The 17,443-nt window shown below is 43.8% G+C and overlaps 1 protein-coding gene across 14 annotated transcripts in view; it reads left to right on the top strand.

Moving 5' to 3' along the window:
* Nucleotides 1-17,443, top strand: part of LOC118847208 (CUGBP Elav-like family member 4) — a 152,396-nt gene that overhangs the window by 92,824 nt on the left and 42,129 nt on the right. For 9 of the 14 annotated variants that reach the window (XR_005010213.1, XR_005010214.1, XM_036755776.1 and 6 more), the window contains 3 exons: nt 4,040-4,165; nt 4,678-4,757; nt 15,192-15,335. Coding sequence is in view for 12 of the 14 variants with exons in the window: in XM_036755776.1 (XP_036611671.1) it covers nt 4,060-4,165; nt 4,678-4,757; nt 15,192-15,335 (330 nt within the window). In the remaining 2 variants the exon portion in view is untranslated. Of the gene's footprint in view, nt 1-4,036; nt 4,166-4,677; nt 4,758-15,191; nt 15,336-17,443 lie in introns of all 14 variants that reach the window. The other 5 variants (XM_036755788.1, XM_036755782.1, XM_036755789.1 and 2 more) reach the window with 1 other exon arrangement.

The raw sequence follows: 17,443 nt of genomic DNA, 5'->3' as shown, positions 1-17,443 counted from the left end.
CATAGGGTTCCCCCTCCCTGGAGGTCTTTGAGTGAAGGCTAGATGACCATTTGTCAAGTACCTACCTGGAGAGGAACATCTAGTCCAGTCACAGGTTAGACTGGACAGCCCCCAAAGTCTCTTACAATTTTGAGATTCTGTAATTTGATGAGTTCAATTGAAACAAGGCAATTTTGGGCATTAGTAGCTGTTCCTCTGATGTCTTTTTGACCTAGGTTGAGGAAACCTGTGCATATATAAGTGGAGATATCAAGGATAAGAGGCCAGAATCATGAATTCACCTCTGCCCATGTTTGCACTGAATTAACTTTTGGCATCTTTCATGTAAGATCATGATGCCCAACCCCTATCATTGTGATGTGGACTTTAAGCTGAATTTCCAGGTGTAGGCATGTACTATACTGAACCATCCCCCTCATGACCAATGGCCAAGGTTTATGAGATAGCCAGTGGGGTTAAAGGTTTAGATTATGCCCAGAATTAGGTGGGTCAGTCAGTAACAGAGATTAGAGACTCTCTGAACCCAAGGAATGGAATTTTACTGGGCAAGAAGCTGACTGGTCAGGATACAGTTCAAATTCCAAACTTTGGCCTTACTGGCATCATTCATCCCAACACATGCATGTGTTTGGTGACTCTAGCAGTGTGAATTAAAAGAGCCACTGTTTTGAAAGGAGGGAATATGAAGCTTGTCCATCTTGGGTTCTTGGTTATGAGTGAGGAGAGGTCCTAGCTGCCATGATCCTCTTCCTCCAGCTCCAAAGCTCTTCTATCTCCTTATCCCCAAGGCTGTGTCCATTCCTAATATTCATCAACAGACCAGACAAGCAGAGACAGTTTGCCTGCCCCCCAGCCATCATTGGCCTTAATCCCCACCCCTCTGAAACCTCTGAGGAAGTTCCCAGTCTAGGAGAACCCTTGACTCCCATAAGCAAGAGACTTCCAGCACAAGATGTAGAAAATCTTACACAACAGTCTACAAACAATGCATGCAGAGTGCCAAATGACCGCACTAGGGATCCCAAGGAGAGCAATCATAAGAATTGTGTAAGCACTAACCATGGAGGCTTCCCGGAGGAGGCCCCCTTGAAGCCATATTTTTTCTGTGAACAACCTTCTGCAAAGAAGTACTTCGTGATTCATATCTCTGAAGAGTTCAGGGGCAGGAGGCAAGGGCCCAACCCTACCCCAAATTTAGAAGTGCTTCCAAGAAGGAGTTACCTTATCAGTGTACTAAGCAGGTTTGGGGTGGGGTGGGGGGGGGGAGTTAAGGGTGGGGTAGAAGAGAGAGTTGGCAAAAAAAACTGGCAAAAGAGAAGTGGCAATGTGGAGAGGAGCGTGTGGATGAATTTTAATGCAATCAGAAAGCTGTAATAATGATAATAAAGGAATATATTCAGACGTCAGGAGAGGGAGAAGGGGACCAGGCTGCAGCTCCAGAATTTAAATCAGGCAGAGGCGGAGAATTCTCTCTCCCCTTTTTTCCTTTCCTTTTTTTTTCTCCCAATGAAGGAAATGGAATTTTTAAGCAGGAGGGCTAGAGATTAGCAATTGGCAGGTTTTCACCTCTTTGTCTTCCAGCAAATCCCATTTAATCAGGGACTTTAATAGAAGGAGGCTCTGGACCCAAAGGCTGGCTGGGGCATTGGGTGAGAGGAGAGTCATTGATCCCTGGGGGTGGAGAAAGTGCACATCCATGCCACACACACACACACACACACACACACACACACACACACACACACACAGAGTTTCAATAACCTCCACTGAAGTCTTTAAAAGCCCAAGTTTAATTTGATCTGAAATGTCATCACCACTTCTGAGAGAAAATACGTTGACTTTTTCTTCCACCTTTGCCTCTCTCTCTCTCTCTCTCTCTCTCTCTCTCTCTCTCTCTCTCTCCCTCTCTCCCTCTTTCTCTCTCTTTCTCCACCCCCCCTCCCCATTTGTCTCTGTCTCTCTGTGTGTCTTTCTCAGTCTCTCTTTCTTTCCACTCTCCCCTCCCAATTTCTTCTTTATTGGGCCTTTCTGCCTCATCTCCCTTTTTCTGCCTCTAACTCTATCTCTTCTCTTTCTCTGCCTCCCTCTCTTTCCCCTCTTTTTGTCCCCTCTCTTTCTCCATCCTGGCTTCATCACCTGCATCAGTCCATTTCTCTGGCTGTCCTTAGCTTTGCTCTTCTGAGATTGGTAATATCTCAGAGGCCAAGCCAATCTGAGCATTGAGAAGGCAGCTCAGAAGATCACTCAGAATGCTAATGGCCACCTTGGCAGAAGGTTTCCACCAATTAGTGTGTGTTCTCCATTCCCTTCTACCAATCCATGTTGCTCTCCTCTAGCCGCACCTAGCTCCAAAATCCCACTTTCCATAAAGAAACCTTTCCTGACCCCAAACCTGGGGAAATGGGAAGGGAATCCAGATATCTAAAGGAGCCTGGAAGAGAAGGTCCTGGACTAGGAATGGACTGGCTTTAAGAATGGGATGCAAGTCTATAAGACTCCAGGGATCGATGTCTCCTGAACAGTCCAGCGCTGACCTCTGTATCTCTCTCCTGGCCAAACTACAGTTCTAAACTGAACCTGGGCTTGATCCTTGATCCTTCCTCAGATCTGGGGTATAAGGGCTTCCACTGCAACATGGCAGCAGGTTTGAGAGGGTACACCTGCCCATGATTTGCCAAGGAGGAGAGGAAAGGAGGAGAGCTCCTATCTAAGGAGAATAGACCTCTGAGGCCTTAGGGTGAGGCAAATAAGCACCACAGCCTGATGGGGGAGGCAGCCAGGTTCAGTGGAAAGAGTACAGCAGACAGAGGTCCTCTGATATTGATTACTTGTGTGACCTAGGGTAAGTCACTTAACCTTTTACCCCAGTTTTCTCGTATGTAAAATGAGAGGCTATACATAAGGCATAAAAAATCTCTACTGGCTAAAGGAAAATAATAAGGGAATGGGGGTCAATCAGGGAAGTCTTCCTGGGAAAAAAGGCAGTTCTGAGTAGGGTTTGTCAGGAGAGCAGGAAAAGGAACAAACACTTTGTTTGCATTTCTCCATCATGTCATTTGAACTGGCCTCAGTCAGTGGATCTAATATGATGGATGGATGGGGGAGAGGAAGCAGCATGCAGGTGCCTGGGCATATATGTGTGCAAAGGGTAAATTCTGCCTGTGGAGAATAGCTCCCAGTGGAAGAAGAATAAATAACTACCTGCAGAGGGTGTGTGCCCCTGAGTTCCTTGTATACTCATATGTCCATTTGTGCCCTTGTGTGCTGGTATATGTGTTGGGGTGTATGCCCTGAGTATGTGCTCTTTGTGCCTTTTGGGGTGCACCTGTAGATCTATATATGTGGGGGCACATTTTTGCATGTGTTTGCATATGGTTGTATGGGTATTTGCAGGTAAGTGTGCATGAGTCCCTTTGTATATGCTTGAGCGTGTGTGTTTATACAGGTGGAATAAAGCCCTCTCTGCTCTGAAAGCTATGTCTGATCACTAAATCAGGCATCAAACTACACTGGGCCTGGATTTTCTGGGGAAAATGTAATTCTATTCTATGTGGGAGGGGGATGAACCTGCCTGCACACAAACCTGGACATGTCTGTGCATGGGCACATGCATGCTTAGGTGCATATGTGTGTGTATGTGTGTGTGGGGGGGGCGGTGTAGAAGTGTGTGATTGAAGCTCTACCCTGTATTATCATGTTTGAAACCAAGGAATGCTAATCCTTTTGAGAAGCAATGTGGCAAAAGTGAAGGAGATGGTGTGGTAGGGTAAATTGAGCCAGGAGTGGTGGGGGAGGGAAGGAGAAACTGGAACCTTTAATCAAACCCTGCGGCACTTCCCACAGTGTGGTCTAAGTTCATCCATCTGCTTTTTCATGAAGCTGTCCTAGCCTTCTCCACAGAACAGGTGGAGGTGTGAGGTGGTCTGAGATTGAGAATCTCTAGCATCACACCTCCTGCCTGCTAAGTCAGTCCCCCTTGGTCCTCGTAGGGCTCCCCAGTGGGAACCCCGGTAAGCATCTCCTAATTTTGTTCCAGAAGACAGAAAACTCTTTGTTGGCATGCTCAACAAGCAACAATCTGAGGATGACGTCCGCCGGCTCTTTGAGGCCTTCGGAAACATTGAGGAATGCACGATCCTCCGGGGGCCAGATGGCAACAGCAAAGGTAGGAGACGGGCCAACCTGATGAGGGACACGTGGCCCCCACCTCTAGGGGGTTCCTGCTATGCAGGCAGAGATGGAACACATCTGGAAAACCACAGGCAGAATTCATTGCTGCCAGACGCAGCTGAGGGATTGTGTTGTGAAGGGTTTTCCCTGTTGAAGTCATGGGTGGAAATAGGTGAGAGGGGCTTCCTGAAGGGGGACAGAGAACAGAATTCAGAAGAGGGAAATGCCTTTGTCCAAGCTACCAAGAGGCAGAGAGTGGGTAATGGGTCTGGAACTGACATATTGACTACAGCATTGGCACCCTCTGCCTCTGCCTCTGCTCCAGCTCTGCCTCTCCCTCTCTGCTTCTTTCTCCCTCAGTGTCTCTTTTCCTATCTCTGTAGCTCTCTCTCCACGTTTCTCCCGGTGTCCTCTTCTGCTCCAGTTCCCCATGGTTTGGGTCAGGGTTTGGGCTGAATGGGGTCCAGAGTTCCATTTTCTCACCAGATCACTCTCCCCCCCACCCAGGGTGTGCCTTCGTGAAATACTCCTCCCATGCTGAGGCCCAAGCTGCCATTAACGCCCTGCATGGCAGCCAGACCATGCCGGTGAGTGAATATCCACAGATTGGGGTGGAGAGGAGGGCGCCTTGGAAGCTAAGAACCCCCTGTCCCCAAACACATGGCTTTCCAGGGCTCCAGAATCCTATCTGTTCCTTGAATGCCAAGAATTAAAGTTTACTGTGTGCCCATTCTCTGCTAGGCACTATCATGATTGGGGGTCTTTGTTTCCATGTTGAGTTTGGAAAGTCTCTATATCAGGAATAAAGTAATGGGGTTGGGAGCATAGTATGTACATTAAGTGGGTGGGATAGAAGCTAAGTACTTGTGACTGTTAAGATGGAGAACTTGTCATGAATGGACAACCAATGGGGGATAAATGCTGGGGATGGGGGCTTGGGACTGAGGAATAAATGCCAGATGTAGGGACTGTGTCCACAATTATGTAAATGACTTGCTCATGGGATCCTAGAATTTAGTGCTAGAAAGAACCACAGAGATAATCTAGGCCAGGAGTAAAATACTTTGCTCAAGATCAAAGAGGTAGCAAGTGTCAGAGTCGAGATTTAAACAAAGATCTTTTTTTCTTTTCTTTTTTCATGAACCACCTGCACAGTTTTTAACGTCCTGTTGTCATAATCTCCTCTCTTTAAATGTCACCGAGTCCTAGAACTAGAAAAGACCTCAGAGATCATTCATGCAGTCCAACCTTTTCAGTTTATAGATAAGGAAATGAGGCCCAGGTTGGGGAATTCACCCACCCAAAGAGACACAGGTAGCCAGCATGTAGCACGGTGCCAGGCACACAATAAGGACTTAATAAATGCTTGCTGACTGACTGAATGGGATTCCGACCCAGCATTTTATACTCTTCTTTGTTGTCCCCATACATCAGGATGCCTCTGTCCTGAATTGGTTCCTTGGGCCAGCTAGGGTGGGGTGGGGAGGAAGAAAGAGGATTCTCTTCCCTGAGACCTCCAGTGGTTGGTTGTCATTACTCACTTCTTGTACCTGGGTCACTCTTTACTCACCACTTGAAAAATATAGTTTTCAGCTTGGACCTTAGCCTGGTATCCCTGAAATACACATGCGACCTTTTTCTTTTTCCTTTTTTAGTATATTTATGAGAATTTTTACTGCTAGATACTATGGGAAAACAAGGGGGGTAAAATAAAATCAACTGGAGATGCTTAATATTGAAAAAAACCCACTATGATATAGATGTCCTTGGTCTTCCTGGAAATGTCCATTGGTTTGGGCTTACTGGTTCTTAGCCCTTTTAACTGACCCATTCCTTAGGGGCATTAAAAGCCAATCTTATCCAAGCCCTCCTTTACTATCTGTTGCTGCATTGGGCCCATAATGTATTTGCCTACATCTCAGAGGGCCTCCAGATACTTTGAGTGTCCCCTCACCTTAAGGTATTTCCTCACAGGTGGAGTTTTCAGTGTTAGGGACAGAGACCCAAGGGCCAGGGATAGGGACAGAATAAGGGAAGAAAGGACTGAATTTTTCATAGAGAAGGCCAAACATTGGTGATGAGGCCTGAGTACCAAAAACCAAGATAAAGACCTAAGTGTCCAAGATGGAGATGTTATATCTGCAGAGGATGCAGATATAGGCCCAGTGTGAAGACTGCAGGGAAAAGGTTAAGAATAGAAGCTAAGGATTGTGGTAGTGGCTTCAGGTCAGGGACCAGGACTCTGTGTAAGGAATGAAAACTAAGGGTTAAGAATATGGGTTAAGGGTTAGGATGGGTATTCAATGTTAGATATGGGAACCAAAGCTTAGAATGGAGGCTCCTTCTTTGAGATGGGAAGATAAGAAGTTAAGGGTTAAAAAAGGGTAGAAAGCAATCAGGTATATCTCTTCAACACTATGCAAGGTTCAATTTTGGTGTTTTTTTATCCCACATGCCTAACACAGAGTCTGGTACATAGTAGGTTATTGGGGAAGTAGACTGAAATTCAGTACTTGGACATTTAAAGACTGTCTGAATGGAAATCAATGGAACAGTTCAATTTTCTCAAGCGTTATCTTTCTTGATTTAAAAAAAAAAAAAGAAAAAAAACCCAACTTTTTTCTAAGTATGGAGAAACCACAGGTAACTTTAGGTGTATGAAAGTGAGTGTCTGGTATGTTGTACATAGTGTAATTTTTGCATGGTTATGTGATTATGTGGTTCTGTTATATTGTGTGTGCACGCACACAGAGAGGTGAGAGTCAAACAGCTGCCAATTTGACCTCTCTCTCAAGAAAGACCTGTACCTACCCCTCCTAACCTCCATCAATACCATCAGCTCAAGCTCTCCCAGGAAAGAAGCCATTTTTCTGCCCTGATCTCCTCCAGACGGGCAGGGGAAAGAGGCAGGTGCTTGAGTAAAAAAAACCAAACAGACAAAAAGTAATACTAGAGCAGGATCTTGTTTTGGGTGCATTTGTATGAGGAAGATCCACAAGTTTCTAGAAACACTCCTCAGGAGCTAATGGAACATCCTATTCAATCCTATTCAATTTGCCCAGGTCTGTCCCTTGGTATCTTAGGCAAGTCACTTAACCTTTACGAAGCTCAGTTTTTATATCTGTAAAATGGGAATAATGAAACCAGGGCTCTCTAGTTCACAGTGTTGTAGTGAAGATTCAATGAAATACTGAATGTGAATATTCTAGGAAATTTTATAAAAGTTCTATAAAAATCACATTGGAATCAACATTGGAAGAGAGCTTAAAAGGTGTCAAGTCTAACCTGTACCTGACCCAGAATCTGCATCACACACAACCCCTGAATAAGGGGTCATCCAGACCTCTAGTGAAAAGGGATTTGATACTGCTTTGGGACAACTCTGATTGTTAGGCAGGTTTTCAAGGAAGGTAAGGAAGGTTAGGACGGTATCTCAAGCCAAAATCTGTCCCTCTACCAGTTCTATCTATTGCTCAAAGTTCTGATTAGGGGGAAAAGCCTTTGGAAAGGCCTTAGAGGATATCTCTAGTTTCAACTCCCAGCCCAAGTCAAACACCTTATCATCTCCACAAATGAGGAAACTGAGCTTCCGTAAGGTAAAATAACTTGCCAAAGGTCACATAGGTTAATAAGTACGAGAGTTAGAATTCCTACCTTGCTCTGATTCCTAATCCATCCTTCTTTCCACTATACATGGTACCAGTTGTCAATAAATAGAAAACACGAGTACTCTGAGAATTCTCCTCTGCTGATATATAGACATAGACATAGACATAGCATAGACACAGACATAGAATAGACAGAGACAGAGACATAGACATAGCCATAGACATAGACATAGACTAGACATTGTCTATGTCTATGTCTATGTCTCTCATAGACTAGACAAAGACATAGACTAAACACACATAGACATAGACATAGACGTGGACTAGACATAGACAGAGACAGAGAGAGACAGAGACATAGAAACAGACTAGTTATGGACAGAGACAGAGATGGAGTCGGAGACATAGACATAAACTAGACAGAGACAGAGACAGAGACAAGACATAGACTAGACGTAGACAATGACCAGACATAGAGATAGACATAGACCAAACACAGACATAGATATAGACACAGACTAGACATAGACATAGATAGAGACGCTAGACACAAACATAGACTAGACAGAGACAGAGACTAGACATAGACATAGACATAGACTAGACAGAGATAGAGACAAAGAAACAGAGACATAGACAGAAACAGAGACATAGACATAGACATAGAGAAAGACACAAAATGATATGCCTGTTCCAATCCCATCCCATCCCCACTCCCACAGATACTCATTTTATGGAAATGCAGATGAGCTATAACCAGACCTTTGATTTCATGAGCATAAGAAATCCCAAATGATACAGATCAACACCTTCTCTACAAGTCTTAAGGACTCGCCCAAAGCACTGAGAAGTTAAGTGCCTTATCCATGGTCATATGACCAGTATGGGTCAAAGGCAGGACTTGAACCCTGGTCTTCCTCTAATTAGGAGTCCAGCTAGATATTCATTATGTCACAATGTCTCTTGGATAGATATATATCATAAATAAATAGAAAGACAAATAGATGATAGATAAAACAGCTTATGTTTATTTCTAAGTTCAAAGTTAATATACATACATATATATATGTGTATGTAAAAACTTGACACTTAGAAATAAACCTAAGGTTACCTGTGGTTTGGGATTTGTAAGAGAAACATAAAGTTAAGAAGAATTCAGGTGTCTAGATTCCTCAGCTGATGTCCTTTCTACTATATCATAACTGCTTATCTCCATGCAGGTGAATCAATCAATGAGTCAGCATTTATTAAGTGCCTCCTACATACCAGGCCCTTCACTAGTCCCTGGGGATATAAAAAAGACAAAGAATAATACAGTCTCTCCTTTCATAGAACTAAGACTTGTTGGTAATAAAGGTGTCAACCACAAGTCAGCCGAAAGAGAGTCTCAAAGGGTATGTCCATATACAGCAGAGTAGCTAGGTAGAAAGGACAGGGGTAATGGAGGGGTGGGGGAGGAAGGGGAGCAGTAAAAGGGAGAGGGGGGCACCGACAGAATCAAGAGCAAAGCAATAGATCAGGGAAAGCAGAAGACAGACCAAAAGGAGAGTCCCCATGATGTAAAAAGCCCATAACATTTTGTACTATTCAGTCCATTCATCCTTCCACTCAACAAGCATTTATTAAATATGCACTATATGTGGGGACACGAAGTTTAGATAAGATCCATTCTCTGCTCTTGTGAAACTTACAATCCACTAAAGGAAGCTTACTTAGTTGAGAAATCTAGAATAAGGGCTCTTAACCTTTTTATGCCATGGACCACTTTGTCAGTCTGGTGAAGCTATGGACCCCATCTCAGAATAATGCTTTTAAATGCATAAAATGAAACTTAAAAGATTACAAAGGAAACCAATTATGTTGGAATGCAGGTATCAAAATATTAAAACAAAAATCCATGGATCTTAGGTTAAGAACCCCTAACTAGAGACAGTGTGATATACAGGAAGGGCTGCCGGACTCAGAGTCAAGAAGAACTAAGTTCAAAGACATGTAACACTGTGTGACCCTATGCAAGCTATTCAACCTCTCTGGGCCTCAGTTTTCTCATCTGAGAAAGGGGAGGGGGAATTGGATTTGATGGCCTCTAAGGGCCCTTCCAGTCCTAATGCTATGATCCTATGGTCTGTGGCTTTTAAACTAAGATGTTTAGGGCTCACCCCACCCTCTAAAGGTGTCATTTCCCTTTTTCATTCTCCTAACGGGAGACCCATAAATAGCATCAGAGAGCACCCCTGGCAACGGGGCTTGGGCATGACTCAGAGAATCACAGACTCACAGATTTAAGAGCTGGAAGAGACCTTAGGAGTCATTTAGCCAACACCGTCATTTCACAGATTAGGAAACTGATCCTCCTATTTCCCTTCACCCTTGTTCCCATCTCAGCCTTTAATTTCTAACCCTGAAAAGTGGCTTGACTAAGACATTTGTGATAAACAAAGTGAGAGAAACACATGAGTGAAAGAGCCAACAAGATAAAACAAAAAGCTTTCGACATGTTTTTCCTGGGGTTCCTTACCTTGAGATTTCTCTTCTCCTCCAGCCCTCAGGACCCCAGAATTACCTGGGACTATTCCCTTTGGTCTGTCAAGACAAGTTGGCTTTGTTTGCCTATTGTAAAGAGCTTCATGAAGTACCTAATAAAACTCGTAGAAACTGATGGTTCCCTTAGTTCAGAGATCTTGTTCTATTCTTAATGTGCTCTCTCGTGGTTCCATTGGGCTTACAAAGGAGCCATTCCCCCCCATTCCTACTTACTGTCTGAATCCAGTCCCACATTATACATCTCACATTGTAGAGCATCTTAAGGTTTATAAAGCATTTTGCTCACACCCCTTCAAGGTAGAAAGTACAAGATTCCTTTGCCCAGGTTACAGGTGAGTAAACTGAGTCTATGAGAGATTAAATGACTTGTTCAGAATTACATAGCTAGCCAGTTGTTAGGGCTAGAGAGGACCTATGATCTGTTCTTTTCTTCTCTTCTTACTGGGATTCAGGTCTAGTGTCAGCACCCATTCCTATGGCCATTAGTGGGAAATCAACCTCTTTCAGCCAGCCTTGCTCGTGATCTTTTCCTGTCAGAGTCAACCAATACTAACCTACCTTCAATAGCTAACATTTATCTCTGGCTTTAAAGTTTGCAAAGAACTTCACATACATTAACTCATTTGCTCCTCACAACAACCCTAAGAGGTAGGAACTATTATTATCCCCATTTTATAGATTCAGAAACCAAGGATGAGAGAGGTTAAGTGACTTGCCCAGGGGTCACACAGCTATTAAGTGACTCAAGAAGGATTGGAACTCAGGTCTTCAAGTCTAGTACTCTATCCACTATGCCTTCCCATTTCAAAATCCCTACCCCAATAATGGACCTTCCATTGTCCAGTGTCCTATCATAAGGGGTGCTGCTAAGTCTCCCATTATTAGTAGAACTGAGATGACGGATATATCATAAGCCCAGTGAAGGGAATGCCCACACCCTATCGAGTCCAGACTGCCAGATCTGATAACCACTTAGGTTGCCTCTTGACAGCTCATCCTTAACATTTAACATGGCTCCCCCATTCTTCACTAATGCCTTACAATACAGCAAGCCCATCAAATGCTGCTTACAAGTTACATTTTCATCATAGGTAAAAGTTTTGCCAGTGCAATGTTATTCTCAGCCCCCCACCTTGGCTTTTGGATATGTTTGAAAAGTGGAACTAACCTGAACAACTTTGATACCTCTGCTGCTCAGTGACTCTGAGATCCAGTGCCTGGGGCAGGGTCAGAAATGGCTATTACCAACTGTTGGCATTGGCAAAACTCTTCTGAACCTTGTGCTGGCCCCAAGGAAAATAATGATGCCATCTTTTGTTAAAGCTGGAAAGGACCTCAGAGGTCATCACCCTACTCATTTTCCAGAGGAAGAAACAGGCATAGGAAAAAGTGACTTTCCATGTCTCACCATTATGGTCTTACAATACCAGGAACACTCTAGGCAGTTTCCACCCAAAGTAGAGGTGATGTGGTAGTAGAAGCCCAGCTCTGGAATCAGGAAGACCTGGATGAAAGTCCTGCTTCTGACACATATTAACTGTGTGACTCTGGACAAGTCACTGGAACTCTCAAGGGCCCCAGGCAACTTTTCAAGATGATAAGTCACAGAGAAACTGACAATGAGCATTGGTGGAGGGAGTTCCTATATAGGGAGTTCCTCATCCTCAAGATCTGGACAGAAGAAGAAAAAACAAAACAAAAACTCTACTCTCAAGCTGGTTGTAAAGAAAGTTCTGTGTAAACTTTTGTCCTTAAATTTAAGAGATTACTTTTTTATTGTGAGTAGGAAACAGGAAAAGAAAGGATTCAGTTGATAACTCACATTCTGATCATAATTTGCACACAAATAACTTACGTCAAAATAATCGCTTCACTAATAAGTGTCAGAGCTAAGATCTGAACCAATCTCCTGACTACAAGTCCTGTTCTTTTCACTGTACCTAGAAACCTCTGCTGTTTTTTTTTTCAAGAGTTGAAGGTCAGATTTCCCACTCAGTTCACAAGGGGCTAAACTTTAGAAAGACTTTATTTCAAGGCCACTGACAGGTCAGGAAATTAGTTTTTGCCACCAAGGCCCCAGGGCTGGGGATTGGGAAAAGAAGAGATCTCACACCATCCACTCCCATTCATTTTCTTCTCTTTGCTGGACAAAGGGGGAAAACCTCCAGGCTAGTGAGAAAAGGAAAACCCCCTACTCAATACAATTCATATGACACACTCACAGTATACTTGCATACACACACATATATGCACACGTACACACACACATTCACACATACACACGCATTCCCACACAAATAGAAACAAAACCACAAACAAGTGCTAAAAGTAGGATTCTTCATAAGGGCTTGGGAGAAGGAAAATCTATCTATGGGAAAGGCCTTGCCCTTTCAGAGCAGAAAGGAAGAAGGATTGGGGCTGAGTAAGACAGGGAGTTAGGGAGGAAGTTCAATATCAAGAAATGGAAGGAGGAGAAGAGGAAAGGGCAGAGGCATGGCTGAGATAGAGGAAGGGAAGGTAGAAGGTAGGGTGGAGGCAAGACAGAGAAGAGGCATAACAAAGAAGGAAGGACTAGGGGAAAGAGAGGGACTGAGTCCAAATGGGACTTCCTCTGCCCTGAACAGGGGATCCCAGCCCAGTCAGTTACCCTACAGTAGCACTGGACTCTACTCACTGTGGCTAATGATTCGGAGTGTGTCCATGCTATAGACTCATTAGGACCCATGCCCAGTAATCATTACCAGGAATTGAGTGCATTGGGTAACTCACTGGTCAAAGAGCCATAATTACGAGCAGGATCTGGGAGGATCAATGATTCTCCCACCTCCAAAATCCATCCTTTTGCCAAAAATGAAAGTAACTAGAAACTGGGAGGGGGCAAGGAAGGGCAGATTATGACATAATTCCCCTAATTTGAAACTTCATATAGCAAGAAATCCTTCTTTCCCAACCCCTACCACAGCTAGACTCCCTAGCCCATTCTCTAGTACAAATCTAGGGATCATCATGACTACAATGATCAATGCTCTGTACAGAGAGGAAGGATGTTGTAATGGAAAGAGTGGTAGATTTGTAGTCCAAAGACCTGGGTTCAAATCCTAGATCCACTACCTACTAAGCTGAGTGACCTTGCCTAAGTCACTGGTCCTCAGTTTCCCAATCTGTAAAATGAACAGCTTGGTCACTGGTGATTTCCAGTGGTCCCTTCCAGTTAACTAAAGCCTATGATCCTACCTCAGATATAGATAGATAGATAGATAGATAGATAGATAGATAGATAGATAGATATAGATAGATAGATAAATAGATATAGATAGATAGATAGATAGATATAGCCTTTTCTACTTTCCAAATTATTTCATGTCATTTTTCAAATTTGATCCTGATAACTCTCTTGGGAGATTTTACAGGTGGGACAATTAAGGTTTGGAGATGTTAAATGATTTGGGCAAGATCACTTGACAAGTTAGTAATGTGTCAATTTTTATATTATATGAGGGGATAGAGTGTTGGGCCTGGAATCAGAAAGACTCATCCTCCTGAGTCCAAATTTGGTCTCAGACCCTTACTAGCTATGTGACCCTGGGTAAGTCACTTAACCCCTCATCTGTAAAATGAGCTGGAGCAGGAAATGGCAAACTGCTCCAATATCTTTGCCAAGAAAACTCCAAATGGGGTCATAAACAGTCAGACCTAATTGAAAAATGACTAAACAACAAAAACAAATTATATAATTACTATGCCATATATAACATATGTTTATATGTAAATTATGTATATATGTAGATATATAGGTACACATATGTATACCTCTATGTTCATATATGTGCGCGATACAGATAAAGGGGTAGACAGAGAGATGGAGCAAAGACACAGAGAGAAATTCAGTTTACTGAGTACAAGGTGCTTCACTATCTAAGACTAGAAGGCAGGTACCCTGATTCCTGGAATAGGACTCAGTCCAGCATCTTTCAGTAAGCTTCCTCATTCTCTGTTGCCATGGGGCTGGGAAGCTTTGGAGTGAGTGGCCAGTCAGATAACTAAATGCTTAGATGAGCTCTGAATGTACAGACTCTCATCCTCTTGTTCCTTCTGCCTGGGTCCAGAGACATCCTGGCACCATTGGCGTTAATTTTAGCCAAACCATCCCAGTTGCCCATCACTGGTGGATTTTGTATACCAGGGGTGCAAAGGATAGCCCTGGACTCCTTTCTTCTCCGTATTTCCTTATCCCACCAACACTACCACTGCACTCACAGAAGGCATAATGGCATCTTTTATCATTTCACTATCAATTTGATATTAGCCTGAGTCAGCCTGGGCAGTATGGTGGCAGGAGCACTGGATTTGGAATTAGGAGACTGAGGTTTGAATCCTGTCTCAGACAGTTGTTAGCTGGGTGACTCTGGAAAGTCATTTAAACTCTCTGGACTTCACTTTACTCATCTGCAGAATGGGATGGCAGGATTAGGTGACCTCTAAAGTCTCTTCTCCCTCTAGTGGTTTAAGAATCAGAATAAGCAAATGGACCATTGGATTCGCTCTGCAGTTAGATTGGGGCAGGGCTGTTGGGGGAATTCTGATGATATGGTTGATCCACTCTTAGGATTCTGGGAATCCTAGAGAGAATAAGAATTTCCCCATCTCAACCCAGTCACCAGAAAAGAATGGAAAGCAGATGTTCAGAACCAGGAGCATAATCCATGTCAAGGAGGGAGATGCTCATGTCCAGAGGAAGGAGACAGGAAGGAAAAAGTGAAGGAGGGAGAGAGGGAGGGAGAGAGGAAGAGAGAGAGGGAGGGAGAGAGGGAGGGAGGGAGGCCCCAGTTGGAATCTGTCTCACAGTCTCTCCTCCTCCACCCACTTCAGGGAGCTTCATCCAGCCTGGTCGTCAAGTTTGCAGACACGGACAAGGAGCGCACGATGAGGCGGATGCAACAAATGGCGGGCCAGATGGGCATGTTCAACCCCATGGCCATCCAGTTCGGGGCATATGGAGCCTATGCACAGGCAGTAAGTGTAGAAATGGTTCTGGGGCAGGAGAGGTGACAGCCAGGGTGGTGGTGGATAGGGGGGAAGTAATATAGAAATAGCAAAGGAAGTCTCCAGAGAGTTACTAGGATCCCCCATGTCTAATTCTCTGTTTGGAGAAGAGCCAGAGGGAAGAGGAGAAACACGGGCTCTAACTTCAGGGAGCCCCTGCTCTGTTACTGGGATTGAAAGAGTTCATGATAGAGGAAGCCCTACTCTGATGGGAGAGACAGAGCTTCTGGCCCAGTGAGGCCCCAGTCCAATTTTTTGTGGGGGAGGGAGGGTGAAAGAGTAAGGGGGAAGAAGACTGTCTTTGGAGAGTCCCTGGTTTGGCTGGGCAAACAAGAAGGCCACTCCCACTCTCCAGGAGTCAAATAAGTAAAACAGTGCAAATAACTACAATGCAAACAGAGTAATTAATTGAAGCTCGGAGAGACTGCCTAAGGAGGTGATTCAAGTGTTCCGGGGTTAATCAGGCAAGCTTCTTTAAGGAAGGAGGTTTAATCCACTGATGCAACATAATATTTACTATGTCTACCATGTGTAAAAGCATTATAGTAGCTACTGGGGATACAAAGAGAAAAAAAAACAAAAGACAATCCTTGACCTGCCTACAAGAAGTTTACATTCTTCTAGGAGCAACCATTCTGAAGAGGAAGAACATGGATTGGGGGAAGGTGGGGGGAGAGAATGATTCACACTGGGGAAAACAGCCTTCCAGAAGGGGCAAAAGTATGAAGTACTCCTTTGCCCAGAATGGTATATTAATTAGCTGAGTTGGAAAAATGTATTGGGGGACCTAATAAAAAAGAAAGCTGGAGAACCTGGAGGCTAGGTAGGTATATATAGATGGTGGGTATCATGGAAATCTTGTGGGCATAATAGTAGATCATAATAACAGTACCCCACATTTGTATAGCATTTTAAGCCACTTTCATGGGCATTATTTTTTGCTTACAACCTCATGAGGTTGGCAAGGCAGGGATTATTATCCCTATTTTACAGATGGGGAAACTGAAGCTCAGAAATATTCTTAGGATCACAGATTTGGGTTTGGAAAAGACCTCAGAGACCACTGAATCCAACTCCCTCATTTTACAGTTGAGGAAACGGAGGTCCCAAAGGAGATGAAGTAACTTTTCCAAGCTCCCATGGCTAGAAAATGGTGAAGTAGGATTAGAACTCAGGACAAGAAGGAAAAATCATCAGCCACTCCCAACAATCCCTTTTTATAGCCTCTTCCTTCATATTAATGCTCCCTCTTATGTGCCCAGTGTCTCTCCCATTCTCTACCTAATCCCATTCTAAACTCATTCACACCCAGGTGCTGATGACTGATAAAACTAGGCATATGACAGCCCCCTTTCCTCCTTTCCATACTCCCATCCTAGGAAAACTCACATTTTAATGAGTGACAGTGTCTTAACTCAAAGGAATACAGATATAACAGTAGAATATCAGGCCCCATGACAGGCTGGGAAGAAAACATTTCTAGTTTCCTGGTGGCCCTCTTAAAACAGATAGTTGAATGCCTCCTCTGCTAATCAATAATAGAGATGGGTCTACTAAAAGGGTTGGGAGGGAGGAAGTCAATCAAATGGGGAAACATCTGAAGTCAGGATTCTTTGGGTTAATCAATCTGATAGTCAGTCAAGATACATTTATTAAGCACCTGTTATGTGCCCAGCACTATGCTAACTAAGCACCTAACTTCTGCCTTGCAGTCCTTGGGTGAAACACTGCCTTGGTCACTAGGAGCTGTGAAACTTTGGACAAGTCACTTCCCTTTTCTGAGCCTCAGTTTCCTCACCTGTAAAATGAAGGAGTTGAACTAGATTTCTAAAGTTCCTTCCAGCTTCTAACATTCTATGATTCTTTGAGACTGACCTTAGGCACTAATCACTGGATATATAAAGTTTCCTTTTCGCTGTGCTCTCTCTCTCTGTCTCTGTCTCTCTCTGTCTCTGTCTCTGTCTGTCTGTCTGTCTCTGTCTCTGTCTCTGTCTCTCTCTCTGTCTCCCTGTCTCTCTGTCTCTATGTCTCTCTCTCTCTTTGTCTGTGTGTCTGTCTGTGTCTCTCTCTCTCTCTCT

This window comes from Trichosurus vulpecula, chromosome 1 (genome assembly GCF_011100635.1).
Source record: "Trichosurus vulpecula isolate mTriVul1 chromosome 1, mTriVul1.pri, whole genome shotgun sequence".
Lineage (NCBI taxonomy): Eukaryota > Metazoa > Chordata > Mammalia > Diprotodontia > Phalangeridae > Trichosurus > Trichosurus vulpecula.
This window is presented reverse-complemented; position numbering and strand designations above follow the sequence as displayed.